The sequence below is a fragment of the Zalophus californianus genome, chromosome 4 (assembly GCF_009762305.2).
Source record: "Zalophus californianus isolate mZalCal1 chromosome 4, mZalCal1.pri.v2, whole genome shotgun sequence".
Classification (NCBI taxonomy): Eukaryota; Metazoa; Chordata; class Mammalia; order Carnivora; family Otariidae; genus Zalophus; species Zalophus californianus.
This window is the reverse complement of record NC_045598.1, coordinates 94,722,229-94,750,228: the sequence shown is the minus strand read 5'-3', so window position 1 is coordinate 94,750,228 and position 28,000 is coordinate 94,722,229. Positions and strand designations below refer to the sequence as shown.

General features: G+C 46.9%; 2 protein-coding genes across 7 annotated transcripts in view; one reads left to right on the top strand and one right to left on the bottom strand.

Moving 5' to 3' along the window:
* ST7L (suppression of tumorigenicity 7 like) overlaps positions 1-13,879 on the top strand; it is a 75,139-nt gene extending 61,260 nt beyond the window's left edge. For 4 of the 5 annotated variants that reach the window (XM_027597149.2, XM_027597139.2, XM_027597130.2 and 1 more), the window contains exon 15: positions 13,541-13,878. In XM_027597149.2, the coding sequence (XP_027452950.1) occupies positions 13,541-13,639 (99 nt within the window). In that variant the 3' untranslated portion in view covers positions 13,640-13,878. Of the gene's footprint in view, positions 1-13,540 lie in introns of all 5 variants that reach the window. The other variant, XM_027597118.2, reaches the window with a different exon arrangement.
* WNT2B (Wnt family member 2B) lies at positions 1-28,000 on the bottom strand. 2 transcript variants are annotated; one of them, XM_027597216.2, is made up of 6 exons: positions 27,500-28,000; positions 21,494-21,714; positions 20,196-20,473; positions 19,478-19,742; positions 16,102-16,218; positions 1-10,083 (listed from the first exon to the last, which is right to left on the bottom strand). In XM_027597216.2, exons 1-6 carry the CDS (start codon positions 27,685-27,687, stop codon positions 10,070-10,072), a joined length of 1,083 nt encoding a protein of 360 aa, XP_027453017.1. In that variant the 5' UTR covers positions 27,688-28,000; the 3' UTR covers positions 1-10,069. The 2 variants fall into 2 exon arrangements, with proteins under 2 accessions (XP_027453017.1, XP_027453007.1); XM_027597206.2 differs by lacking the exon at positions 1-10,083 and having other exon boundaries at positions 14,078-16,218.

Below are 28,000 nucleotides of genomic sequence, written 5' to 3'. Positions count from 1 at the left end.
CAGACTGCTTTGTTTTGAGTTCCAGCCCTGGCACTTACTGGCTGTGCAACTTCAGGTAAGTTTCTTAGCCATTTCTCCCCCTCATTGTAAAAGGGGAATAGTACTACCTCGTAGGCGTTTGTGAGGGTTAAAGGAGTTTAAAATATGACAGGTGTTTAGAACCATGTGTGTTCACAGGAGAAACTAGGGAAGTGTCACTCTTGTCACCACCCATCATTGTCATCATTATCACCAGAGTGCAGCTGTGATGAGAAATCCTAACCCCTTCACGTTGGGAGGAGCTGTGTCCTGAAAGTAAACTCAAAATGTATTTTCCCATAGAAATGGCAGTATAAATTGTGGCTAGGTATCATTTAAACAATACTACTGGTACATTATGTGTATTTGTACCACCAAAAGTGGAGAAATGTTTCAGATTGTAGGCGCTGGCAAACTGCCTGGTAGAACATCAAGTATTGATAAATTGCAAACGGCCTATGTTAGGAGTTTCAATTACGTCAGGTATTTGATAGCCAAATAGAGTGGAAATCAATCTAGTAAGGCAAAGCAATTTCAGAAAATTTCCTAAATTTTTTCCATTGTTATCAGTCTCTTCCTCATCCAGCATATTTTTATATTAGCTCATATGCTAGAGTAAATTTAATTTGAATTTGTTAAAATACGTTTGTTACAAAAATTGCTTTTTTATGAAGCAAGGCACTAGGGATTTATGCTTTTTCATAATCTTCACTGTTCCTCAAATTGAGATAAATGGAAGGGTATGAACTAGAATGGCTAGTGATTTTAGTGCCGCATCTTTTCATGGTACAAAGCTGTGTGGAATAAGACTTTAGTTTTAGCAAGTTAGGACTTTCTTGATTTTTCTCCTGGCTGAGATGAAAACCACGTCTGACATTCGACATAGAGCAATAAAAAAAAAAAAATTGCATAAATCCCTGGAGATGTGGAATGTGCTGATATCAGAGCTGATATTCTCCAAGGCCAGAATTCCTGAAAAAGGAAAAATTGCTTTTAAGTGGTAGGTCATTTTCTCACCTGCTTTGAAGCCTGCTGGGTTAAATATGAGAGTTCAAAGTAAGGGTAGCCAGCAAACCAAATGAACTGGAATCCGATTCTGCTTATCTGAAAGGAGCTTCTTTATTTAAGAGCAGCAATGCCCTCTCCTTAGAGAACCAATCTTCATCTAGCCTGGCCCCTTTCATTTCTCTCCTGCAAGAAAAGCTTTCTTCTTAGTAAGCCTTGGGAGGGCATTATCACAGCAGTGAACACTATAGATGGTCTTTGGGGGTTTCACTGACTTACTGATAAATTCAGGCTTGTGGCATGTGACTTTAGTACTTTGAATTCAGAAGTGTGTTTGCATACAAAAATCTCTAGTTGGGTTTTAATGAAACAAGCTAGATAGCCTTTGCAACCTGGCAGAAAAAGATGTTAATGAGTAAAGACAGGAATCAGAAAGATTCCCAAATAAATAGTTTGTTTCACTAAAGCAAAACTTTGTTGAAATCCGTTTCACTGAACACACACTGTAGCTGTGCTGAGGTGGGAATGGGCCCTGTTTCCACATATTTTTACTAATCTTTATGTGGGAAAATGTGGTTGGACATGCCAGTGATGAATTTCTGAGCAACTCATAATTGGCTGGCTCCACTGTAACTAGGGCCTTAACAATCTGCTTGATTAATTCTTTAAGGACTACATTAGCCAAGTTGTATGATTTCCAAAGATATAGAAAGTCAGATGTTATGCTAACAAAAGACCTTTCTCCAGAATGTCCCACTGGGATTTCTGCAGCCCCTTCCCAAAAATAATTAACATTTTTCTCCCCAAATTACATTTTAAAAAATAATAAGCAGAAATAAATGCCAAGTGTGTTTTACTGAATAGTGATCAAAACTTTTGAGGTTTGTACACTATTCTCATCATTTTTTTCAGGGCAAAGAGCGTCTTCATACCTAGGGGAGTTGATAGATAATTATAACTTTATATTGATATAGACCAGTAGAAAAAATGTATTATTTCTAAAGGTTCCTAATTTTCCATTGTCATAACCAGTGACATGAAATCTGTTCATAGGTGAAAGTGATTTTTTTTATATTCTCCATCTGATTTCATTCATGCTAAAAACCTATGATAATTATATCACTCTTTATTAAATACACAGGGCCACATCAGAAATTCAACCAACAAGTAAAACAAGTTTCTTCACTTTGTTTGAAAATGGATTACTTTTCAAAGCTGTGAGGCTTCTTTGGTTCCTAGGAACTGACATAGTTTTTAAAACATTTTGAATTGTACCCAAGCTTATATCCCCATAAAATACTGTCCTGTAGTCGTGCTCTTCCCACAGCAATATATCTGACATATTTCCCAGAGATTATACTGATAATTAAAAGGAGCCCGTGTGTGACAGGTCAAAACATTTTAAATGTTTACATTTTTGTTCCCTTGTTAGTGCCACTGAATTCAGTCTTTATTTGGGCAGTCTAGCATATTCCAATTTTTATTTTCTTAATCAATTGGGATATTTCTAGCAAAAGAAAAGATGTTCTCTGCTTCCATTAAGGGCATTCCTCGTGCTTCATTCTCATTGTTTTCCTTTAAAAAGAACCAGACTGAGAAGTTTGTGATATTGCTGTTGTTCTTCTTTATCCATATTTTCTGAGTACTAAACTCTTCTTTTCAAAGCGGGGGGGAAAAAAAGTAAAAGTTAAGATAGTGTACTTTTTAACACATGTTTATACCCCTTCCCCAGGGTTTCCTTCAGTTTTGAAGTTTGTGGAAAACACCCTCTTTCCCTATTAACATGCCTGTCAAGTATGAAGTTCACCAAAGCTTTCCTTTCCTGAATTTATTTGGCAGTATATTTAATCATCCTTTCCCCCTCAAAGCAGATGTCTCAGTGCCAAAGTTTAGGACATCCTGTCGCTAACTGCTACTGATATATTGATTGCTTAATCATTAGCACTTGGGGCAAATGGACTGCATAGCAGTTTTCAGAAGAGTGGTGCTTAGATATTGTTGTCAATTGCTTACTCTAACCCCATTACATGAGTGATACTAGAATTCACATTAGGAAACCTACTGATTTTTCTTTTAGAAAACATCTTTGTTTTTTGCAGACCCCGCAAAGTCCTCTAAATGGAGAGAATAATGGGATACAGAATAAAATTATAATCTTGAGGAATAGTTTTTATTGGCTTCTTTCTTGAGTCAAACTTTGCTCTTTCTCCCACCAATCAAATTTCTAATGCTCAAGAGAACTAAATTTGTATGACTATTTAATATATTATGATTCTAAACCAGGAGTAATTTAGATTTCAGTTAGTTATTATCTTTGTTCTTAAGAGTGTATATTTAGACTTTCATTTATTCTTACTCGAGCCATTGGAGGACAGATTGTGGTTTTCCAGTGTTTTAGATGGGCAAGTTTGAGTCACTCAAGTAAAGTGATTTGCTTGAAATCACAATAGGTAGCCCTTTAGTCATGATATATATGCTTGGTTTCAATAAAATGTCAGTTCACAACTTAGGCCAAAACAAGTACAAAAGAATATATTTCAAACAAAATATAGTGAGGCCGAAGGGATATAGAATGATGGAGTGGTGATAGTAAAGTGGTTTTGCTAGAGAAGTCTTCCTACAGGAGATGAATTTGGAGAAGAGTTTTAAATGAAAAGGCCAATATGGATTTTCAGAAGGACGCTTAGGTTGCAGAAATGCGACCTGCGAAAACAAAAACATCAGTAGACACACTGCCTGGAGAACTCTTCACTCTTCACAACATAAGCCTATTTGATGAACTCTGATGCTTTAAAATAAAGAATGCCCATTTACTTTTTTTCTTTCAAGTTGGTTCACTTTAATTTCATTCCTTTTCTTGCTAGTAAGCCCCTTAAGAACGAAGAACACTGGTCCCTTCCATCCACACTCATACAACGGTATAAAAAACTTCAGCCTGTCTAACTCTCTGAAATGTACAGTAATATGAAAGCAGCAGCAGGCACTGCTTTGTAATGATTCAGAGGGAATTTGATCGACTCTCTGAAATGGTAAAAAAAAAGAAAACGAAACTTTTAATATAAAGTACAAACGTATACCCCATGTTTCAGTATCATTCTTCTTTCAAAATCAGAGGGTAAATTTGTGAAGGATTATCTGGGGAAGTTTAACTGAACAGGATAAACGTTGGTCTAAAATATAATGTGTGTGTATCTTCTGGCTAACATGGGAATTTTAGGTAGCAGACGTACTCCTAGTAGTTGTATCAGTAGGTAGGAAACGTAGGTGTGTTTCTTAATGCTGATGAGGCCTTGATACAAGATTGGCTATTGATAGTATTCTTTCTGAATCTGAGGAAAAATAAAATTTTCTGTCTTATTTTTGTAATGACATTAAGATTGTCTTACGTCCATCTCTAACAGCCAGCTTCAGGAAAAGAAATTACTTGGGCTTCAGATGCTGCTCAACAAAATTAAGAGAACTGATATTCAGAGAAATCAGACCACATAATCACCCTCTCATCTCATCCTATAATTTCATGCATTCTGAAAATGAAATGTATATGTATTCTTCAAAGTGTTGGAAAGGGCTCTATTCTTATTGAGCACTTGTAAATTACAAGGAGGATATATATATATATATATATATATAGAGAGAGAGAGAGAGAGAGAGAGAGAGAGAGAGAGAGAGAAAGAGAGAGAGGGAGAGAGAGAGAAGCAGTTTGGGGAAGAATTCAGAAGGGAGCATATTCTCACAGCCTTTGTTAGGAACGTGCCCGCTCTTGTTTTCGTCTATTCAAGATGCCGGAGTCCCACTTTCTTTGTGAAGCCAGAGTTCAAGCTTTGACTCCCAGGTAGCTGCAGCTTTACAATTAAACTTTAATCCCTTAGTGTTTGTTAGACTCCTATCTAGAGTGTAGCTGCAACTATTCTTGGCGGGTAAATACATTGCTGTGTTTCCTGCAGTCACAGTGAGATAGAAGAATGTTCTCTGGCTGGGGTGTGGGTGAAGGCACTTTACTAATCTTATGCATAATTCATCCTTGGTTGCTGGGGTACTCAGATTTGAAACTTTGCCCTCTGATAAAATTCAGCTGAATTTTTTATTTACTTGACTCTGATCCCTTTGGATTTAGCCCTTATTGGGAGCCTGGGGATTCTAATTCAATTAAGCCCTAGCTGTGTAGACTTTTCTTATTAATTTGCTCTTGGTGTATTTTAGCTATTGTTCAGACTGCCGTAAACAACAACAGCAACAACAGCTGTGCTAAAGAACACGCAGTTCAGAGGCCTGGAGACCCTGAAAAGATTTCTTCTTTCGGTATTAGCTGATTGACTGGAAGGACTCCAATAGGGCTTATCTTAGTTTGTTTTCAAAGTGTAGTTTATAAAGAGCCTCCGCATTTAAAACTATGTGAACTCTTGTTCTATAGCGTGCCACAGTATGGTAATGATTATTCTGTAATGTGCTCCACGTTTTCACCATTCGTATTCATTATATTAAGATGTTACTACCGATAGATCTGTTCCTTCCTTCCTTCAATGAGCAGGTATGTGTTGGGCCCCTCTATGGAGTATGAGATACAGAGTGTGTCCACAGGTAACTCGTAGTCTAGCAGCAGGGGGTTTGAGAGGGGCAAGGGATGTGTTAGTATAAGACAGAAGCTGCTGCCACAGCAGTAGATTAGCTCACCCTTGCATGTTTATTCATCTGACTGGACATGACTGAGGAGTTATTTTCACGTGCCTCGCATAAGATATAGTGACCTAAAAAGTCATTTTAGACTCAGAGAGGACTTTCCCTTTTGGAACACTGTTTAGTTAGGAGCTCCTTCAGTCACACAAGGAAGGTAGAAAGAGGAGCCTCTATTCTCTTTCAAACATGAGGCATGTAGGACTTTCATCTTAACACTTAACTGAGCAAGTACATGTTTTTATAAACAGTGGCATTCCTTATGTTTATCTGAATAGTTTAAACTTCATCGAAAAGTGAAGCGTTCCACAATTCAGAATTTAAATAAGAAATATCTCGCCTCAGATTCACATAGTAGCTGCCATAAGACAAAAGCCTCTCATGCTCCTACATTTTCATCATCCTTGTTTGTGTCCTCTCATTTCTAATAATGACAGATTGATAAGAGGTAAGGGCCATTCTGGTTTGGAGATTGAAACAGCACGATGTCATTGTGAAGCAGAATGGGGTAGCAAGAGTTAGGACTAAAATTACTTGGGTCTGTGGTCATGTTAGAGAGACGGGAAGGAGCCACTCAGAATTCCCCAGAGCCAACTGTTAATGTCAAAGCTGCATCCTGCAGTCACTGATTCTGAAAACCGGCACAAATGTTAATTTTTAAAAAAATAATAAAAAGACACTGGGGTAGGCACTGAAATAAGGTTCCTTTTCCTTCTCTCCCAAGCTGAATTTTGCCGATCAATTCTGCATCCTGGACAACTCTACCTTTTTATAGGGGGGACCACCAAGATTTTCTAAGGAACTACAAAATATTTCCAATCTTTATTGGCTCAATCAGGTTTATGTGCTAACTGGATCATTGGGGGTATGACCTTGGAATACATATTTCAAAATAGGCACAGAACCTGTCCTTGGGGAGCTTATACTAATTGGGCATGTCATCAATAAATATGGTAAGATGATGGAAGTTTATGGCCCAAGACCGTACGAGGGGGTCAAAGAGTATGCTGATTTAACTCGGTGTGGCAGCAGAAGAAAGGAAGTGGGGTAATTTGAACAATGACTTGGAGGCAGAAGACTGCAGTTGAGGCTTTGGAATTTACTGGTGATTGTTAGTTCTCTAGCAATCCATCCAAGCTTGCAATATCTGCTGGTATAAGTAGAAATTATCTTTCTTTGGGTAGGTTAACAGAATATATATCTCCAGATAATGAGAGATGCATGATAGCATCTTCCAGCTCAGAAGTTTGATTTGTAACATGCTGGTAAGGAGGCACATTCATATTTCTGGGTTGTAAGGAGCCCACTCTCATCCATTCACCTGTGTTCCCATTTAGACTAGACCATGTCTGCCAATATTAGGTCTCTAGAGAAAGAGTTAAGTCAAAAGTCAAGTCCAGGCCCCCTGAGCTCCTGGCTACCACCTACTCCCATAGGACTTGGACAAAGATAATGAACACAATTACTTAACTTTTTTTTTTAACTTTTATCTTTCAGGTGGCATTGAGAGTAATCATCTCTCTTGTCCTCAAGCTCCATATTAAATTATTTTTTTAATTGCTTTTGAGCAATAACTTTTCTTTGGTCGTTTAACCAGTCATACAAGTTGAGACTTCTATCTCGATGTCCATTTTATACTAGCTGCTCTGGGAGAACAGATGAAAAATAATAAGTCAGTTAGATATTTTATGAGTATTGAGATCCTTTCCATTCAGAAATGTAAATAAAATAACCAGCATGAGCAATCGGCTTATGTCAGATTCTGTGGGTTTATGTTACATAGGGAAATTATAGTGCAACCTGAAACATGCCTCTTAGTGAATTCATAGTGGTGTCACAGTTGAATGTAAACCCTTGAGCTTTTCTATTGTGAAAGGTTTCAGAAATCACCTTTTATAAACTGCCTAGGGAAGGAGGAAAAAACTAAGATGATACCAACAAATGCTGTCACTGTGTAAGTGGCTGCCTCCCAGCACCAAATTGTGCCAGTTAAGTAAAGCAAACACTTAGGATACTGTTCACCTTTTGGCTTATTCAGTGGTGTGTGTGTGTGTGTATTCTAATATAGTTGACCCTTGAACGACATAGGAGTTACGGGCACTGACCTTCTGTACGGTCAAAAATCCACTTATGACTTTTGACTCCCCATAAACTTAATGTTGACCAGAACCCTCATCAACATAAACAGTTAACACACATATTGTCTGTTGTATTATTATATACTGTATTCTTATAATTAAGAAAATGTTATTAAGAAAGTCATCAGGAAGAGAAACAAATACATTTCCAGTACTGCACTGTGTTTATAAAACGAATCTGCGTAGAAGTGGACCTATGCACTTCAAACCTGTGTTGTGCAAGGGTCAACTTATTCTGTTTCTGAAAGAGAAGCACAAGGAGAGTGCTGTGGAAGAATGGGTTGTCCTTGTGATTTTTGTCCTCAAAAATTAAGAAAGCTCAGTAAGGAAGTAGGACAGGAGCCTGGTAGATAGCTCTGTTTTTACCTTCATGATGCAAGAAGCCAACGACCTAACTGGAAGTTAGGAAATCGGAATCTGTCTCTTGTTTTTGGCAGTCACTCTGTCTAGCAGCTTGTAGTGCACAAGACCTGTCTTCTCCCTTATCAGTGAACTGGTTTTGCGGTCCCTAAAGCTCTTTCATCACTCTCCTCCCATTCACTGTGGCCTCACATATGATGAATCTGCTCACCACAAGGTTCCATATGTCAAACGGGACATCGAGGCCTGTCAAATTCTAAGGTGGAGAGTGAGGGAAAGAACCACATATTTTTAATTTTAAATTATTCCTTTTTTACATTGTAATTTCTTAAGAGTTTGGCTGAATTTATGCCAAGCGTCTGGGCCTGTAAGCCTCCATTAATGCATCACAATTGTGGACAGAATATTTCACATCTCTTATTTAGTCTAGAACCTCAAATGCTAGTGAGTTGTCATTAACACTTAGCATTTGTTATGTACAGTGTAGCTCTCTTTTCGTCCCTGTACATGTAACAAACGGACTCATCCCTGTGCTTTCCCATCGGTGCCCCGGCGTTGATGGACATAGATCAAGATGCTTTGCAGCCCTGCAGGGGCTCTGCACCATGTGACAGTGAGGCGCATGCAGCTAGCTCACGTTAGTTCAGCCCTTATCTCAGCATTCTCATTTCTCGGTCGTCCCCGGTGTATATAATATGTACCGGCTTGAAATTCCTTATATATTGCTTGCACATTCTTGCTTCTACGTCTCAGCGCATAGCAGTTCCTTCGCTGTAGACCGCCTTCTCTGACTCCCCTCCACCAGTCCATCCCTTATCTTTTAAAACTCCAACTCAGAAGTCACCCCTGTAGAAAGGGTGCTGCATGGCCTCCGCCGGATTGCTGTATTTGGAGACTTCTGTTTCTCAGTCCATTCCTCGAACTGTTTTTCCTTTGTGATTGTTGCCTGTGTAGCTTGTCACCCAACAGGCATAATGATCCGAGGAATGATGAGTTTCCTGTATACCCTTGTCTTTGTCTATTACATACAAGCGTTTTGAAGGCCATGGCCTTCTCAATTTCCCCAGAGTTCTAGTCCGCCTTCCCCACCTTTTCCCTTTACATCATAGCTGACTGCCTGGAGGAACAGGCCACGTGTTCAGGGCTGGGCCTCCACCTCAGCATGTGTGTGGCAGCCTGCTGAAGAGGCCCCGACAAATGGGAAGGATTTAACCCTTCGGCTTGGCAGTCTCTGCATTCTACTCAGACACCTTCAAGGAGTAGATGTGGGATCAGAAATAGGTCTGGAGACAGGAGCAGGGAAATTTTTAATGAAGGCTTTGTCCTTCCTTTTCACACAAGACCCATGAAGCTGCTGTCGTCAGCAGCTCACCCGACACTCTCCTGCTCTGCCTCTTTTCCAGGAGTCAGGGTTAGTTTTAGAAAAAGCCTCTTGCTAGAAGCCATGACCTCGTACTTTTATCCCCTCCATCTGGTGTGCGGCCTCATGGGGCTGTGCTGCTATGCAGGAGGTGAGCAGTGGAATTCTTTAGATGATGACTTCTGAGCCCACATGCGGAGGCAGTGGGGGTGGGGAGCAGGGAGAGCTGTGAGAGCCAAGATCGATGGACCACAAAGTAAGGTTTGCTCTGGGACAGATCCTGACTCTAGGTAGACTGTTTTCACGAGGTGTCCTTCCCCTAGCTCAAGTGGGGGCCTGGGTCTGTGATGGATGAACATTGTGTTCCTGCAGTTCTCCCTTCTGCCTTCACAGTTGGAGTGCAGGAGTGGGATCGGTAGGGTATGTGCAGGCGTACGCGGTTTCTGAAGGAATGCATTCCAGGGTTGAACAGGGAAGGGTTCCCCTTGCACACATCCTCTCTTGGAGCTGCTTTGTCTCACTGTCTTGGACCTAAACAGAAGTCCAGATTTTGAATGAGGGTGGGAGGAGGGGGGTTGAGAGCAGCAAAAGTTTTTGATCAAGTAAAAATCTGTTGTCTGCCTCGTCTCATAGGGGTTTCTCTGCAGGGTGGATTCTCCTTGCCTTGGTGTAGATAAATGACTTGTCTCAGCTAGAGGTCCCAGGACTTTCGCCAGGCCTTGAGTAGGCATCTGGCCTGGGATAGGACAGGTTTTTAGCACTCTCATTCCCTGTTCTTACCTTCCTAGCCCAGGAGTTGACAGCGTTTTTTGTTTTTGTTTTTGTTTTTTTTTAAAAGAGTGAAATCTCAAAGGAAATTCTAATACATACTTTAGAAGCCCAAAGCCTTAACAGTTTCCGCTCACAGCTTCTCAGGACTACTCATTCTCTTTGCGCTTAGCATCACTTTAAAAGAACTAGATAAAATTAAAACAAATGGTTAAAGTGTTAATCTGAAGAAGAAAAAAAGGAATAGAAAGTGCTAGGAGCCAGGGTTGATTAAATGCAGACTGCGTAGTGTAGTGATCATTTTGTGGCGGTGGAAATAGTGGCCAAAATGACAGGGGATTCGTTGATGTGGTGAAGGAAGGCGTAGACTGTTCCTGTTGTAAATTCTGCTCACCTATACTCTCCTCGAATATTTTGTATCCATTTCTGTTCCGAAGGGGCTGGGACTCTGGCCCTCCCAGCCTGAGGTAGTCTCAGTCTTTGAGGAGAACACACAGGGTTTGAAGTGAGAAACCCCGGACTTGAGTTCTGTCTGCGCCACTCCGTATCACCTGACCTCGGACGGATCCCTGAGCCTTTCTGAACAGCACCTGTGCAGTGAGAATGTCTCCTGCCTCACAGGGTCGGTGTGAAAATTAGGTATATGTTAGAGCATTTTGTCCTTGAAAATGCTTCTCATGAACATCACAGTTATTCTCCAGGAACCCCACCCAGACAGTTGTCAATGGGACAGCTGTGGATTACCTGGTCTTCCCTTTTTCTTCACTCAGTTTAGCCTTTCTGTTTGGTCAGGCCTGCGGACAGGGGCTGGTGGTGGTGAAGTAAAGTCACCAGATTTCAGCTCCTTTTGGTCAAAGAAAGAGAACATCTATGTCTAGCTGCTCCACCTATAGCCTCATAGGCAAGAACGGAAGTGAGCACACAGTAGTTCAGAGTTAAGGGGTCAGGGGTAGAATGCTTCCCTTGCTTTCTAAACTCCAGGGTGACTAAAATGTCTTCAGTAAATGAGGAAGAGCCCCAAAGATGCTCAGGGATAAGTTAAGCCATGAATGGGAAGTGGAAAAATGTACTTAAAAACTCTCCCTCTCTTCTATCACTTTGAGCTTCGGGGTCGGGGACAGGCACATTATTGACACTCCACTGGCTATTGCCTGAAACCTGCCAGTCACCCAAAGAGATTAACAGCTTCTAGGAAAGCTCAGTTCAGTGCAGCAGCTGTGACATATTTACCCTAGAAAAGTCACTGCTTGCTCCTCTCCAGGACCTCTCTCTTATGGACATTATCTCTGGAACCCAAAGCTATCCTGTTTTCTAACTGAATAAAAGTCAAAAACAACAGGTCTTGGGCCGCAGACTTGGTAATTGTACCTCGTGCAGTCCTAGGAGGCTGCCCCATCATCCTTAGCACACAGGGCACAAATTGCACTATCTCCAGCATGAACCAGCCATGAGAAGTCCCACAGTCCTAGCCATTCTGCTTGGGTGGCAATTGTCTCCTGTTGATCTCTCCTCTCCATGCCTTTTCTGCATCCTTTCGCTGCTACTTCTCAGGGGAATACCAGTCCCCAAACTGCACAGCTGCTTGCGTATTGATAATGGAACTTTTTAACGTTCCTTGGTGATGGCTGAATCCCTGAAGTTGGTATGACTTTTGAAGGATTTGATTGAAATCCAGTTGCTTGTTTTATTGTCGGGGAGAGGGAGGCGGACTAGAACTCTGCTGCAGCCTGGGAGAAGCTATGTGTATGTGCACAGAAGCGCAGCTCATGTGTGTGCATTTCCTCCCCGTTGTGCGCAGGCTCACAGGAGGAGCAAAGAGTGGAAAGGAAGCATCTCTTTCTTGTTTTCCCACATTGCTTCAAAGGTGCCCAACCCCCGTAGTAGCAGGCAGTTCCCAAGTGGAGGGTGGGGGCAGAGGCCTCCACCAAGGCCATCAATAACCAGGTGTGAGCTACAGGTCTCCGTGTAATGTGAAGCTCTCCCGTATTTCATTTCTGCACCCAGGGGGCGGCTCTGCAGGATTGCTTACGGAGAGCTCTGTGTCTGGCACCTCTCTCCACAAGGCCCAGGCGCCCAGGGTCCCACGGACCTGCCCAGGAATGCATCACATTATTCTCTGGTGCTGTAATTTGGCTGCAGGAGCTAGGCTGACGGCCTCCCAGGGATGAGAAACATACTCTCCCTGGCGGCCTCCCTTGGGCTTCTGCCCTATGACCACTGAGGGCATTTAAAAATCTCAGAAAGGCTGAAGAAAAAAGAAAAATCCTGATTATCTCTCTTATATTAAGCCATGTAGACACCAATGTCCTGAGTGGGTCCGAGAATTTGGCAAAAGACTTTAGTGGTTGGTGTTCTTGCTAAGGGAGGTGAGAAAAAGGAGAAGAAATTACTCTCTGCAATAGGGAGGAAGAGAAACGAGGCTGTAAGTGGTCACGAGTCAGACCTACAAGACTTTTTGCAAACAGACGTTCAGGGCCAGGCAGTGTTTAATTTTTTTAAATAATCCGAGTCCCTGATTTCATTTTTTCCAGCATCATTCTAAGAAAGCATATGGGTCAGCGCTGTTATTCAAGGCTAGCAATCACAGAAGTTGGCTCTTACGTGCAGGACTAGGTTCAGGCTGGCGTTCTTACTTGTACATGAGGGAAACTGGCCACGGGCTCTGCAGCCGAGGTATTTCAACCATGTGCCTTCTCTAAAAGAGGCTAAGACCTTTAAAGGATAGAGATCATGTCTTTGAAGCTAACTTTGTATCCAAATGGCACTTTCTGCAATGCATTCTACTAAATATTGAAAGTTAGAAGAGAGGAGGACCGACACGAAGGAGTGTCAGAGAGGAGAGGGGCGAAGGGACTGCTGCCAGAGGGACAGACCTATACTGACCAGAGGAGGAGTGCGGGGGGGTGGGGGTTAGAGGCCGTGAGTGGGTGGCAGCAGAACTAAATGGAGCCCTGACTGCACCAAATGCAGTTCTCCTTTTGCTGCTTGTTCCACATAAAATTTGTTTGTTTATTGCGGAATGGATGCCCGTTGTCCAAAGCCAATCGGAACGCAGAGGCAAGCTAAGAAATAAGAGGAAAAAGTAATTGTTTGGCCATCATTCCTTCTTGGGACCACATAGCCTCAACAGTAGGGCTCACATGGACCTCTTTTCTCTCGCTGTCCGCCCCACTGTTCATACATGTCACTTTCTGGCCAGCTTGCTCTTAACCATTTACAGGAACGAACTACAGTTTGGAGCCCAGGAGAAGCACAGAGCAGTATGAGATGCCAGAAGAGGCTCAGTTCCTTCCACGGGGTAAGAACTGAAAAGGAATAGGTGACAGAGCACAGGCAGAGTGAACTTGGGTTGAAGTCCCAGGAAGGTCTAGCTATCCTTTATGCGGTAACCTGGGCATTCTTGTGAGTAGGGGCGGACTCGGACCCGAGGCTCTACCCAAAGACAGTACCCTTATGTCAATTCCTGCAGCTCTAGTCTTGATTCAGACTGACTATGACCCCCTTACCTTTCCACTACTCCAAGGCTTTCTTCCTCCTAATCCCAGCTCAAGATGTCAGAACCTCTTCTCTTCCCCTCCCATTTCCCCCTCCCTAATCCCACCATTGGCTCATCAGTTATCCACTCTGCAAGGAAGACATTCCCCTGGCCTGACTCACTCAGTCCCATTTCTCCACAGGAATCCCCTTACCGCAGACCACAAGGGCCCTGACTAGCTCATGTTTTGTGTTAATGGATGTGAAACCGGAGCAAACCCCTCACCAAAAGAAAAACCACCCTAAACTCTCCCACACAGGTCTCAGCAGGTTACACAAATATTAGTCCTATCATCCAAATAAATCTGCCCCCATGGCCCAGAGCTCTGGCTCCCCCATCCTTCTGCTGCCTGTGCAGAGTGAAGCTGCGCCACAAACACGTGAGGACCCCAAGGGTTGTTGGAGAGGAACTTGGAAAGGAGGGGGGGTGCCTATACTCAGAATTCCTTGTGTAGGCCCCTTAATCTACAGCCTGCTGTCAATACACTTCTAAATGGGAGGTTCTAAGAGACATCATGATGGGCTAGACCAGTTAGGGACTTTGGTAAGAGTGTCCGATGGCTGGAATGGGGGACATAATTAAAACTCAATATCTGAGATAGGTTTGTAACCTCGCTTTACAGAGGAGACGATAAAGGCTCAGAGAATGTGGGTATCTTGCTCAAAGTATCAAAAACAGTAAATGGCACAGCTGTGATTTTAACCCAGGTCTGTCATGACTGCGAATTTCTATGCCGCTTTGGTCTTTTACAGTATCACCAGGCAAGAGATAGCCATTGTCCGAGTCACATAAAAACAGGACAGGACGGTTTGGGGACTCCCATGTCCTAGCCTCTAGCTTACTAAGTCTGCCATCCCTGGAGACTCCTCTGCTGCAAGCTTAGTTAGGCAGCGGGTAGTAACATAGAAGGAACTGCCCTATTTAAGCCAAAGATGGTGTGAAGAGTAATAATCACCAGGACTTGGAGAGCCACTAAAAAAAAAAAAAAAAAAAAAAATTGTTGAATAAATGGGGAAAGGCTGCTTTCTGAGCTGTTTACCGTTTTGGCCCCAAGCCCCAGCTCTCCTTCCCTCTGTAGCCACTGGCTTCCATTCCCAGCTTTGAAGACCAGGATCCTCTCCTAAAAATTGCCCAAGCCAGAGATCCCTGCCTACTATACCTGCCTAGTATACACTGATGCCTCATGTGGGGCCCTTGAGATCAGACCTGCTACCCTCTCCCACCCCTCATGAGTCTCATACCTTTTACTGAGTATTTCCCAAACCTGGCTGACCTCTAGAATAATGCATAGGAACTTAAAACAAAAAAAAATCAAATCCCAAGGCCTAGGCAGGCTTACTAAATCACTCTTTCTCGGGAGTGTTCCAGGGTATTCTAGTGATCTGTTAGGCATAAGAACCACTACATGCCACTTGGTTTGAACAGGCAGCAAGTAGAGTAAGAGGCGAGTGAGCAACATGCTGTCTGATATAGGTTGAAAAGAGGCGGGAGATTGGACGAGAATGTATGTTTATATAGTTATATAATTTTTTTCCCCTACAAAATACAGCAGTTTATAAACCTATGAGCATGTGAATGGAACCTTGTCCACTATGGCTAACTCTTATCTAGCAATCCCAGACTCTTGATAATGGAAGAAGGTTGTAGCCTAAGAGTTTCTTTGGGGGTACCAGGCAGTCTGCTCAAACTGACCCAGGGAAGAGATGTGGTTTCATCTCTGTCCCATCTCCCCTCAGTCAGGTAGGAACACAAAGAAGCTCTCCCCAGGTACCCTTCCTCTTGCACACACAAGAAGTGTTAGGAAGCCGGTGCAAAGGAAAGGAAAGATGAGCCTTGACCATGTGCTTTAGTGCAACTTCTATCACTCTGAAGACCCCTCCCTCTTCCACTCTCCCTTCTAACCTCCCGAGGGGGCAGTCAGGGAGCCATTCAATTTCTTAGATCCCCTGTCAACTCCTTCCCAGGGCTAAGGAACCAGTAAGGACACCAGAGTCCTTCTGGATTACTCTCCAAGTCCTTAAATAGAAACTGTAGCAGCCCAGAGTTGAGGGTAGAGGAAGGTGTGCATGCAAAGATCTTGTGCTTTTGAGTCAGGAGGTTTGAAGTAGAGGGATGAGTGAGGTATTTCTATGTTCAGGTCTGGTCCAGCCACTCTGCCTTCTTGGGGGCCTTGCAAGTGTGGACGTCCACAGTGTTTCTGCACTCCTTGCATCGCACTGCACAGCACCAGTGGAATTTGCACTCACACTGGGTGACACGGGTGACTCGAGTTGTGTCATACCCTCGGCCACAGCACATGATTTCGCAACCATCCGTCCCTTTAGATGTCTTGCTGCAGACACGGCCCGCAGTGCCTAGGGAACCTGGGTTGGGGAAGAGAGAGAGTGAGAACCAAGCTACCTCTTCCTTCAGCTGCTCTGGGTTCCCTTACCCACATCCTCACGAGGAAACCATAAAGAATCCCTTTTCCTGAAAATATGCCCAACTAGCCAAAATGACCATCTCGTTGCTTCCCTCTGTACCAGCCTGGCTTCTTCCCACCATCAAGGCTCCCCAAAGACCATTGACTTCACCTGCAACAACCCCCCGACCCCCCGCCAATACATGGTTCCGTATCTCTTTCAAGACCTGGCCTTAAAATGCTCCCAACTGTTAAAGCTGGGTAAGGGCTCTCTGTGTTTGAAGTTGTCCATACTAAAAAGTTAAAAAAACAAAACAAAAAAAAACTTAGCCTATAATTTATCTTTTCCAAGAAGTCTTGCCACAACTCTGATCCAGCTACCATTTGTTAGTATTTTGGTCCTTAGTTGATATTTTATTAAGTTGTACCATACAGGGAAGTAGTATAGTATGGCCATTAAAAAGCACAGGCCTTATTGTCAGATTGTCCAAGTTTAAATTCCAGCTCCGCCACATCCTAGCTATGTGATTTCGCAAGGTAGTTAATCTCTCTGGACTTCAGTCTTCTCCTATGAAAATAGGCATAATAATAGCATCTAACTGAGTGGATTGTACACTATGTCTATAATCTCTGTTCAACTGAGGAGGCAAACTGATTAGCATGACTGCCCAGAAGCATATCCCTATGGAATTCCTACGGAATATCCCTTGCCCCCTACAGTAGGAACACTTGAAGGGTAAGGATGATGTTATCCCCCTGCACAGAGAATGCTCAGGACTTCCTTCTGACTGATTTTAGCAAAAGAGATCCTGACAACGGATCATAAAATCATAGAATTTTGGATGGGATGGACCCTAGAAAGTATCTATCCTAGAGTTTCCCCAGAGATGGAACATTAACTGACCTGGGGGCTGAAGAAGGGGAACAGACTGATTCTCTCACAGTAGGCTGCACATTCTACTGCCATATGCAAAGAAAATGCTAGAACTTAGAACTTCTATATTTGTTTTTTATCTCATAAGCATAAAATCTCTACTTTGTATGTTATAATTTATAATGTACATATTAATACAGTGGAATATATCTATCTGTTATAAGTAAATATCCACATTTTAGAGGCATACCTCTAAAGAATTACTCCCAAGAATTTTTTAACGACAGGAATATACAACCCAAAATGTTAGGAGGCCACTCCTCTGGCCTGTGACCTAACTAGTTCTACTCTCTCTGTTATTCTCCTAACTCCAAGGGCTGGGGCTTAAGTCCTTCTCTTGTGCACCCAAAGCCTCTTCTATAGACTGGAGCTGAGCTGTCCAGTGTAATAGCCACTAGCCACATGTAATCATCTAGATTTAAATTAACTAAAATTAAGTACAATTTAAAACTTTGTTTCTCAGGCACACTAGCTACATTTCAGATACTCAGTAATCCCATGTGGTTAAGTGGCTACCGTATTGGAAGGCACAGATGTAGAACATTTCTATCACTACAGAAAGTTCAACTGGACAGGACTGCTTTGGAGGGAATTTCTGGATCCTTACTCCCTTGTGGGATGACTTATACCCTTTGAATTCCAGACCCCACTTCGGGTTTTATGAGACTTAATTTTATGCCTCCGAGGAAAACCAACGCATACATGACCCATCCTCCCTTCTAACTCCAAAGATCCTACCCCAAAGGTGCATTTTAGGTATGGCAGCCTAGGCTTACACCTCAGATGTTATGGAGTTATTTCAAGACATTCAGAGAGTAGTCCTCTGAATTGCATCATGTAGGAAGAAAACATACCTAGTGGCAGGACGTCACTGGGAGAATTGGAAGGGCTCTTTCCACCCTTTTCCTCCTAGCACCATCCAAAGGACACAAACTACTTTCTGTGTTACTTGGGTGAAGCCCCACCCTCTTTCTGTGCCCAGTTTTGCTCTGAGCCACTCGACTCACCAGGAATGACCGTGTTGGGTGAACACAAACAGAACTGAAGACAGCTGAGGTCTCTGGCTCTATCTCACCCAAGGCCTGAGTGCCAAGTCTACAGACAAGAGCCTGGGAGCCCATGACAGACCAGGGGAAGAGCTGTTCTTTTGCACAGCAGGTTGTTCCTAGTCTAACCTGTCTGAACCTGAAATATGAGCCAAGATGGTGACTTCTACTCTGTGGGGGCAATAGCATATCAACCTCCAGCATCCCCAAGAATTCCCCCATAAGTATCTGGAACGGATTGAAAAACAATTTGCTGCTTTCTGCTAATGGTTAGCCCTGCTGGGATCTCCTCTTTCCTTGCTTCCCTAATTCCATTTTTTTTTTTAGAAGATTAACTAAATTTCTTTTTTTTTTTTAATTTTATTTATTTCACAGAGAGAGACACGGCGAGAGAGGGAACACAAGCAGAGGGGGTGGGAGAGGGAGAAGCAGGCTTCCCGCGGAGCAGGGAGCCCGATGCGGGGCTCGATCCCAGGACCCTGGGACCCTGACCTGAGCCGAAGGCAGACGCTTAACGACTGAGCCACCCAGGCGCCCCTCCCCAATTCCATTTTTGAATCTTCAATGGCAGCACACTGGATACAGCCTTTCAAGGCCACTCACGGTCTGATCCGAACCCATCTATCTACTTCTCGTCTCCCCATCCCAAACCTTCACTGAGTCAGATTAATCTGAGTTCTCGGTTCCTAGAATGATCGTGTACTTTCCCACTTGCCACTCTGCTTCTCTGCCTGTTCTTCTCTCTAGGCTGTCCAGGTAATCCCTACACTTCAAGAAAGAGCTTAAGTTCCACATTTTCAAATAAGCTTTTCTGGACTTCTCCAGTCATCTGTCTTTTGCAGTTGCATTTGTCTCCCTGTTACATCTCATTTCTTTAGCTAGGCTGTAAAGAGCCAGAGACTTAGGGCTCCATCACATGGTTCTTCTGTTCAGCCCACCCATTGCTTGCTATGGAAAACAGGTGACTCATTTAAACATTCCCTGCATAGTACCTACTGTACCCCAGATGCTGGGGATAGAAAGGAGTGACAGATGACCTCTCCCCTGTTTGGGCAGCCCTGGGACTGGTGGACTGAGGCATTCACCACCAATCTCATTATAAGGTGTTCATGTCGGGAGGAGACTGACTTCTCCCACAGTACCGCTTCCCTGACTCCCGAGGCCGACCACACCGTGATTAACCAGGGCTGCCTGCACCAAGAGCTGGAGGCTCCATGTCCCTACCTGCTTTCCTTACTCACCTGCAGCCTTGTCCAAGACACAGTAGTCTGGGGAGTTATCAAAGTAGACGAGGTCAGTCCGGGTGGCACGGCGATAGCCCTGGCGGGCTGCTGTGAAGTTGGCGCCATCCTGGGTTGCTGTCACCTGCACGGCGCCATCATAGCGCCGCCGGAGGTAATCACCCGTGCGGCGGAAGTCTGAGAGCGCACGCCAGCAGGTGCGCAGAGTACAGGAGCCGCTCACGCCATGGCACTTACACTCGAGCTTCAGAAACCGCCGCACGGCCTGGATGGTGGGGAAGCAGGTGAGGGAGAGGCAGCCAGTCAGGGCACTTTTTAGTCCTCCCCGGGGCTAAAATCAGGAGCGCTCTGACATCTGCCAGACCTGGCCTAGGCTGGACAGAAGGGCCATTGGCTGTTTTCTCCCCCTATCAGATCCCACCCATTCTTCCTGACCAAATTCAAGAATCTCATCTCCCATGAATCCTTCCTGGAACTTCTTCCCCTCTTTTCTCTACCTTTCCCTTCTTTCCACCTATGTGAAGACACATTATGCACCTGGTTGAATCTAGGCATTCCCGAGCTCCCTTGCATTTACTGCTCCAATGCCATGGGGGTTGGGGTCTTTGGAAGTGATCCAGAAACCTTCAGTGCTTCCACCTTCGCCTTCAGTCCATGATCACACACCCTGGTCACCCCCAGCAGACATGAACGTATGTGCATAGACATGAGTACTGACCGTGCGACCACAGCGGTTGTTATGTAAGTTCATGAGGGCCCGGGCATCCTTAAGCCTCTTTTCCTTGGCATCCACAAAGGCCTTGGCAAAGCGAACACCGTAGTGGATGTTGTCACTGCAGCCACCCCAGTCAAAATCCCCACGTTGGTCATGGTGTCGGCCACGGGTGTAGGGGTCACAGCTGCACACACTCAGTTCACCCTGGCTACAGGCACGGGTGATAGCATGGACCACCCCCGCTGACGAGATAGCATATACAAATGCTGCCTCCCGGCTGCCTGCAGAGACAAAGGAAGAAGTAGGGTTCAGCAGAGAGGCCCACGTCTGTCCCCTTGTTCAGCCCGCGCAACCCCCAACTCTACAGCCTCCTCTCTTCTTGTCTTTCCCAGAGCAACTCCTGTACCCCCTTTATTCAAGGCACCCTTCCCTTCCAAGAGCACTCCCCAGAGTATCTGACCTCTTCGCCTCAGCCCTCACCACTCTCTATCCGCTTCTTTGTACATCTGACCTCTTGGGCTGACCTGTACTCTTGCCTTCTTCCAAACTCCCTGGGTCCATCCATTGAAACGTTTCACAGTGAGTCATCCTCTCCCACAGAGGGAGAGGAGTCCACATTCCAGGCCTTTTCAGGCCTACTCTGCTGGACAGTTCCCCTACAATAGAGACCCCAGCCCAGGGGTCAGCCTGTCTGGGGAGACCTGCTACTTTCCCCGGCCTGCTTCCTTCCCATCCTGCTCTTGGCGATTGATGACTCATCACCCCTGTCCCCCAGACACTGCCAGATTCCCATCTCGTTCCCTTTCTCCTAGTTTATTGTCTAGCTCGGCTTAGCTTTTTTGCTGAGCTGGGGCCAAGCCGCCAACTCTCCAAATATTTACATATCACCTTTCTGTTTATCCCTTGCCGCCATTACTGGAGTGTTGGGAGGGTTGGGGTGAGGATTGGGGTGAGGGTAGTGATGGTGGCAGTAAGAACAGAGCAGCCATTCCCAGTCCTCAGCCCCACATCCAGGCTGGGCTTGGGGACGGGAGGGAAAGGGAAGAAGGGAGAAGGAGGGGCCAGGGAACGCTGTACCTTTGTGCCATCATCCCAGAACCCTGGAATTTAGAGGGGTCCCTGCCTACATCTCTCAGGTACTGAGGGTCGGTTCCCAGCCATCTCCTGGGCTCCGCCCTCAACCGTCTCTCTGATGATGAGGCAGTGTGGAGGAGAGGGGAGGGGGATCATGCCTACCCCCCCACCCCTGACCCCGGGCACAGAAAGGGAAGCAGGTGGGGCAGGGTGGAAGAGGCCCCTACTTCGGAGCATGACGCGACCAAAGACAGTGTGGTCCCGGTCCAGCGTGGTGCAGTTCCAGCGGTGGTGGCGGAACTGGTGCTGACACTCCCGGATCCATTCTCGGGCGCCCTCGCCCACCGAGCGCATGATGTCTGGGTACCGCTGGCACAGCTGCCGCTGCCGGCTCACCAGGCCAGGGATATTGTCACAGATCACTCGGGCCCCCAGGGCCCCGATGTACCTGCAAGGTGGAGATGGCCCTGTCAGAGCAGCCTGGTCCTTTTCCTGCCTTGGGAGAGGGATCAGGAGGGGAGAGGTTTGGCATTCAGAACTTGAAGAGGTTCCTTCCCCTCCTCCAGCCCACATTCCTGGAGGCCAACGGGTGCAGCTTTCCCCCACAAGCTCTGGAGAAATGGTTACGCAGTTGCAGAGAGTCACTGAGTGGTCTCTCACCATCACCCGCTCCCCAGGCAGAGGCCAAAGTGACACACACTTGCAGAACACGGGCCAGGCATGTGTCACATACATAGAAGCCGTGGGCATGTCACACAAACCCATTGCCTGTTTATTTAATAAACATTAAGAGCCTCAGAGAAAAATAAACCAACAAAACAAGAGTCTGAGACAACACTCTTACACCCACATGTGAGGCACGTCCTGCATGGCTGGTCCATGAAGACATGGTTTGGGGGAGAAGGATGGAGACAGGGAGGGGCCAGTGGGAAGAGACATAGTGGGCAGCTGTGAGGAATGCTTACAGCTCTAGTCAGATCTGTGTAGCTAAAACTGCTCACCCCCAGTCCTGAGGTCTGGGGAGGAAGACCCCCCCACACACAGATTTCCTCCCTGTTCCCTTTATTTCTAGGTCCCACGGCCTTTCTTCACTAATGAGTCTTTGAAATCCTCCTCCCCAACCTATAAGGGATGATGTCCTGGGTGAACCTGCATGGGCAGAGGGCTGTTAGCAGTGGGAGCAACAGGGGTGACCCTCCCCATATTCCAGTCCCCAGTCCACCTAATTCAAGCAATTGTAAGGAGGTCAATTGGGGTGGGCTACTAAAAGTTAGCTGGCTTGCTAGAGTCACTCCCAAATTTCTCAAGGCAATATTTTCTCTTCACTCAAACGCTCTTAGCCCTGGACTCCACCGCGAGCCTTGGGAAGAACGTTTCAGAGAAGACAGGACTGCATCGTGACCTTTTCTCCCCACAAGGCCACCAAATGAGATCTGACCCATTCATCCACTTCTCACTGCCTGGCTGTCTCTCCCAACACCTAGCACCTTCCTTGGCTTGCTGGGGATTCTCTGCTCTCCTAACACATCAAAGGGATACCTTTGTCCCCTTCTCTGAACAGGTGGGGGTCAAGGAAGGCAGTTGCTGCTACAGGCTGAAAAGATTTGGTTTGGTCTGTGAATGAGCGAGCCTGTGGTTTGGGAAAGATCCCAAAAATGAGCCTAGAAGTGGGTGAGGAGAACAGAAGGCAGCCAGTGTGGAGAGGGGAAAAGCTGGACCGCCCTGGGCTCTATGTCCCCCTCCGCCTCCCCCCCCACCCACATTCACGCACCCGGCCCTCACCCACAAACTAGGTCACCGCTGGTGACACCAACTCAAACAAACACCAGGAGGGCTGATGCTTGCCTCTTCTGGAGCTGAGCAGGGCTGATGGGGCCCATCTGTCCCCGGGGAACAGGGAGAGGGCTGGCCCACCACTGACAAATCCCATGGAATCAGCGTCCCCAGCAGCACTGTCCATCAGGGCAATAGCTTCCAGGAACAAACAAAATAAACACCCCGGGCTGGGCCAGGCCGGAAAAGGCCGCCTGACGCACAGCCTGGAGTTACACCCACTGCCGCGGTGCTTTGTTTGGAGAATCGAGACCGTTGGAATTGGAGTTCGTCCCTGTCTCACCACCGTTCTGCTTCCCCAGTTCAACCCAAGTACTGCTCTAAGCAATGGGTGTTTGTTTGTTTGTTTTTTTTTTTACTGGGGCTTGGAAAGAGGGGGGTTGGATGGGAACGGGAGACCAGTAATCCAGCCCTCATGAGACAGTCTGGAGTGGGGCAGGCCAAACTCTGGCAAAAAGTCCTTCCTGTGGTCTGACTTAAATCCATTCTGCTGCAGCCCACATTGGTCCTTCTTGTTACATCCTCACTGAGCGTGGGAACATCAGTATCTAAGACAGGAAGATAATTGTTTCTCCACAACCACCCATACCCCTCTAAGTAGCTGCACTAAGTACCCCACTAAGATTCTGCAGAGCACGGTGCTTGCCTGCGGGCCAGTGGTCAGGCCCTTGTAGTTGGTGTGGGGGCCTCCAATAAAACTGAGCCTGAGCCCCCTCTCAATTCAACACATGCCTGCAGAATGCCTACCGTGTGCCAAGCATGGAGCTCAGCTGTTAGGGCACAGAGATGTTTAAGGCACCCCCCAGCTCATTGGCTGGTAAGAGGGGGCGAAATGCCCCTGACTCCAGCTCTGTTTTCCCTTTCAGAAGTTTTCACTTCCTTCCCGGCTTCCTGCCCCAGAATGCTCCCTACACCTGCTTTTGACCAATTCACATCCCTTCCTTTGACAGAGTGACTCATACCCTATTCTAGCCCCTTGCTTCTCAAAGTGTGGCCCCAATAAAGAACAGCAATATCGGCATCATCTGGGGATCTGTTAGAAATGCAGAGCCTTGGGCCCCACCCCCGGCCTACTGAATCAGAATCTGCCTTTTTACCAACATCCCCAGGTGATTCAGACACCCTGTTCCACGAAGGCAGGGATTTTTGTCTGTTTTGTTCACTTTGCTATCCCCAGAACCTAGAACAGTGTCTGGCACATAGGAGATACTTAATAACTGTTTGTTGAATAAACACCTAACCGCTCTGATTTACCGCCAACTCCCTTTTCCCCCTAGCTGGCCATAAACTTCATTTTAATTACAGCCTCACTCCTGTTGACATTGCCAGCCTATTTGCAGATGTTTTATATTTGTGTCTTTTTAATGAGGCCAGGGATCCTCTTTTCATTTCCCCTCTTACAGTCCCTAGTGTACACAATTCAGCCCAGCCCACACAGGGCTTTGAATGCGGGGATAAAACTATTACCCTCCCTGGACCTCTCTATACCACAACATTTATGTGGTGCTTTACAGTTGATAAAACGTTTTCCTTAACAAAAATCCTACGAGACAGAGAGAGATCTCCATTTTACAGATGAAGAAACCGAGGTTCAGGGAGTGTAAGTGATAACACCAAGCTCTGTCCATCAGGGCTAGTCAGAGGACAACCAGCTGAACCAAGGACGTCTGATTCCAAAGCTCAAGCTCATTTTCATCCCAAGAGCGAGAGACATACAGTGCTTAACCAGGAATAGAGCAATCTAGCTCCAAAACTGGTGTGCACTTGGGCAAGTCTCTTACCACTCACCTCCTAGCCCTCATTGTCTTCATGTGTGAAACGGGGATAATAATAGTATCTACCTCCCTGGATTACTCCGGGGATTGAAGAAGCTGATGCTCATAAGGTACTTAGCTGTAGTGTCCAGAGCTTAGTAAAGGCTCGTGAAATGGCAGTCATTGTTGGCAACAATAATGCTGTATTATGATACCACTCTGTCCCTCTCCCTTCGTGAATCCTCGAACACTGTCCGGTTCGTGGGATTCCCTACATCGAGCTCCCTGCAGAATGCAAAATGGAACAGGGAAGCACAGGCGAGGAGCCCATTTCTTGTTCTGTTTATCACAGAATAAGAAGAGACCATCTGTTTCCTCCTCCAGTGAGAGGTGGGGAGAGGGAAGGAGTGACTGGAGAGTAAGGGAAGGGCCGTGGGGAAGATCAGACTGTTAGCTGGCGATAGTGATGACCCTCTGCTCTGGACTGGAACACGGACACACACACAGAGTCAACAGGCATCTCTTCCAGGGTTTGGACAGAATATCAATCTTGCTGGGGTTTTTTTTCCTAAAGGAAAGAGAGAATCACCTTGGGGGCCTGACCTGCCTTTAGAAAGCAGCTTTCCACTTTATCTCAGAAGTGATGACCACTGAGGCAGTCATCTGGGGCCTACAGCTGTGACAGGTGTGACACAAGGAGATTGAAATGATCTCTGCACTCACTCCCTGTCCTGGATCCGTTGCTGCCTTCCTCGCTTTCACTGGGACTGCTGAATCCCTCTGTATCACTGGCTTGCCCCGCTCTAGCTCTTCTACCCAGAGTTTTCCCAAAATATTTAATGTGAACCACGTGGGGTGAGAGTAGTAGAAGGGAGAAAGGAAAGGAGAGGGAGTAGCCAAGTAGCATTTGGGGACCGAGAAGCACGCTAGTTGGGTCCTTAGGAAGCACTACCAGGATGCTGAAATTAGCAGAGTGACGCTTCCTCACCTAAACACCAAGTGGTCCCCAAACTACCTCCCAAACTGGTAAGAAGCAATCAAGAGTCCCTAAAGGCAAACTGTCATCCGGGATGGATAAAGATGGGCAGTGGTCACTTCATCCTCTCTCCATCGGGCCACTGAACACACAAATCCCCAGCCAAACTGAGCCCCTGGTGGTAGAGGGTGGCTCTGTTGAAAGGCTTTTCTCCTTGTCCCTTCTTCTATTTCCCTTCCTAAAAGAATGTTTCAAGCCAGATGTAAGATACGGGCCTCCCTTCTCCCCCATCCAGAACCCCCTCCCTTGCCTTCCCCAACACTGCAGAGATTAAAAAGATCCAAAAGAGAGATTTTTCTGAAACAGGAAAATGGGGGGTGGGGGGTGGGGATGGAGAGCAACGCATCTTGAAATGATAGGAATCTGCAGCCCAAGCTTGCTGGCCCCTCAGCCAGCCACCCCTCACCCTTCTAGCCAAGATTCCAAGTCTAGAGGAGAAAAGCCACAGGGTGCAAGGGGAGGAGAGACCCCTCTTTGTGGTGGGGAGGGTGGGGGGAGGGGCAGAGTAAGGAAAGGAAGGGGGCACTGCATGGGTAGGGAGGGGCAAGAGCCCAGTCTGAGGCCAGTTTGGTTGGGGGGGGTCAGTAGAGAGGAAAGATGAGAAGACTGTCTTTTCTCAGTCCAACGACCCCCCCCCTTTAACGCCCCCCCCCCCCAGAAGGTAGGGGAGGAGGGAGAGCAGCTCTTTCTCCTGAGAGAAAAAGATGAATGCCATCTAGGGCTGGGGGTGAGGGGGTGGCGCGCGGCAGGAGGATTCGGAGAACAGACATCCAGTGGGTGTTTAATGCCTTTTGCCTCATCTGCCCTCTTGTGAAGTGTCTGGAGTCTCAGGCCTGCAAGAAATCTGAGGGGAGGGTCTCTTAATACTGTGGGACTCCAGAAGAGGGGAGAGAGATGGAAGAGAGAGGGTGGTCATCTAGGGGAAGAAAAAGGAAGAAGAGAGGGATATCAAGGTTCGAAGTAACCTCCTCAAAGCTGACGCTGAAGACAAACGCCAAAATTATGCAAACCCAAGTGTTTTGTTTGTTTTAATTGTGGGAGTTAATGGAGTATTTTTGCCTTGATTCCATTTCTGAACCTTGCGCTGCGTGCCGCAGCCTCCCCGAAGTCTTACTGCGTTCCCGGGTGGGGTGGACGAGCGAGAGGCCCGTGCGCCCTTGCTAGCTGCGCTTTTCTCCACTTCTCAGGGGGGGCGACCGTAGGCGATCAGAGGGTCCTTTGGACGGCCACCCAAGGCCCCCCAGATGGGCGACTGGTTCCTTGAATCCACCCTGCGAGAAACCTGGAAAGTAGCTTTTGCCCCTAAGAGGACTGAGCTGAACTGGAGCGGGCCCAGCACACGAGAGTCTGGGAAGCCTCGACCACCGGGCGTCCTTGCTCCGAATGCCCAGGGCCCACCTCGCTGGGCGAGCGGCACACCTATCCACCCACCTCCCCCCACACACTCCGCGACTTCGGTGACAGTCCTGCTCGGATCGTCTCCTACTCCGTCGAAGCGAAAGCCTGGTCTCCTGAGCAGCTGATGCCAGGAGCTGCGTATTGCCTCTGGGCGCCTCCGGCCGGCCTCTGACCCAGTGCCTCACCCTCCCCACCCCGAGAGCCGCGCTCACCACCAGGATGTGTCTACGCGGGCCGGCAGCGTCAGCAGCAGCAGCAGCAGCGGGCAGGCAAGACCGAGGCGGGCCGAAGCCCGAGAGCCGTCGGGGGCCGCGGGTCCTGGCGCGAGCGCGGGGACAGGGGCGCGTGTGCGCCGAGGGGGGAGCTGCGCGGCTTCCTCCGCACTACCCGGCTTCAGCATAGCTCCCCGATGACTCCCGCCGCGCGGCCCGGAGGGGCGTGGACGGGGCACCGGCTCGGGGTACTCAGGCTGCTCCCACCTCACCCCCCTGGGGGGCCATAGGGCTCGCCGCTGGCCGGGGACCCAGGGGCACCTGGAGTCCAGGAGCCGGGGCGCAGGGTCCCGGAGAGGGGCGCAAGGAACGGGGTCCGGAAGCCGACGGGGGCGCGCCAAGCTCGGGGTCCGGGACGCGCTGCCCCGGCGCTGGGCGCGGTGTCAGGGGGTCGGCGGCGCGGAGTGGGGCTGCGGGCAGAGTGTGCGGACAGCCTCTCGG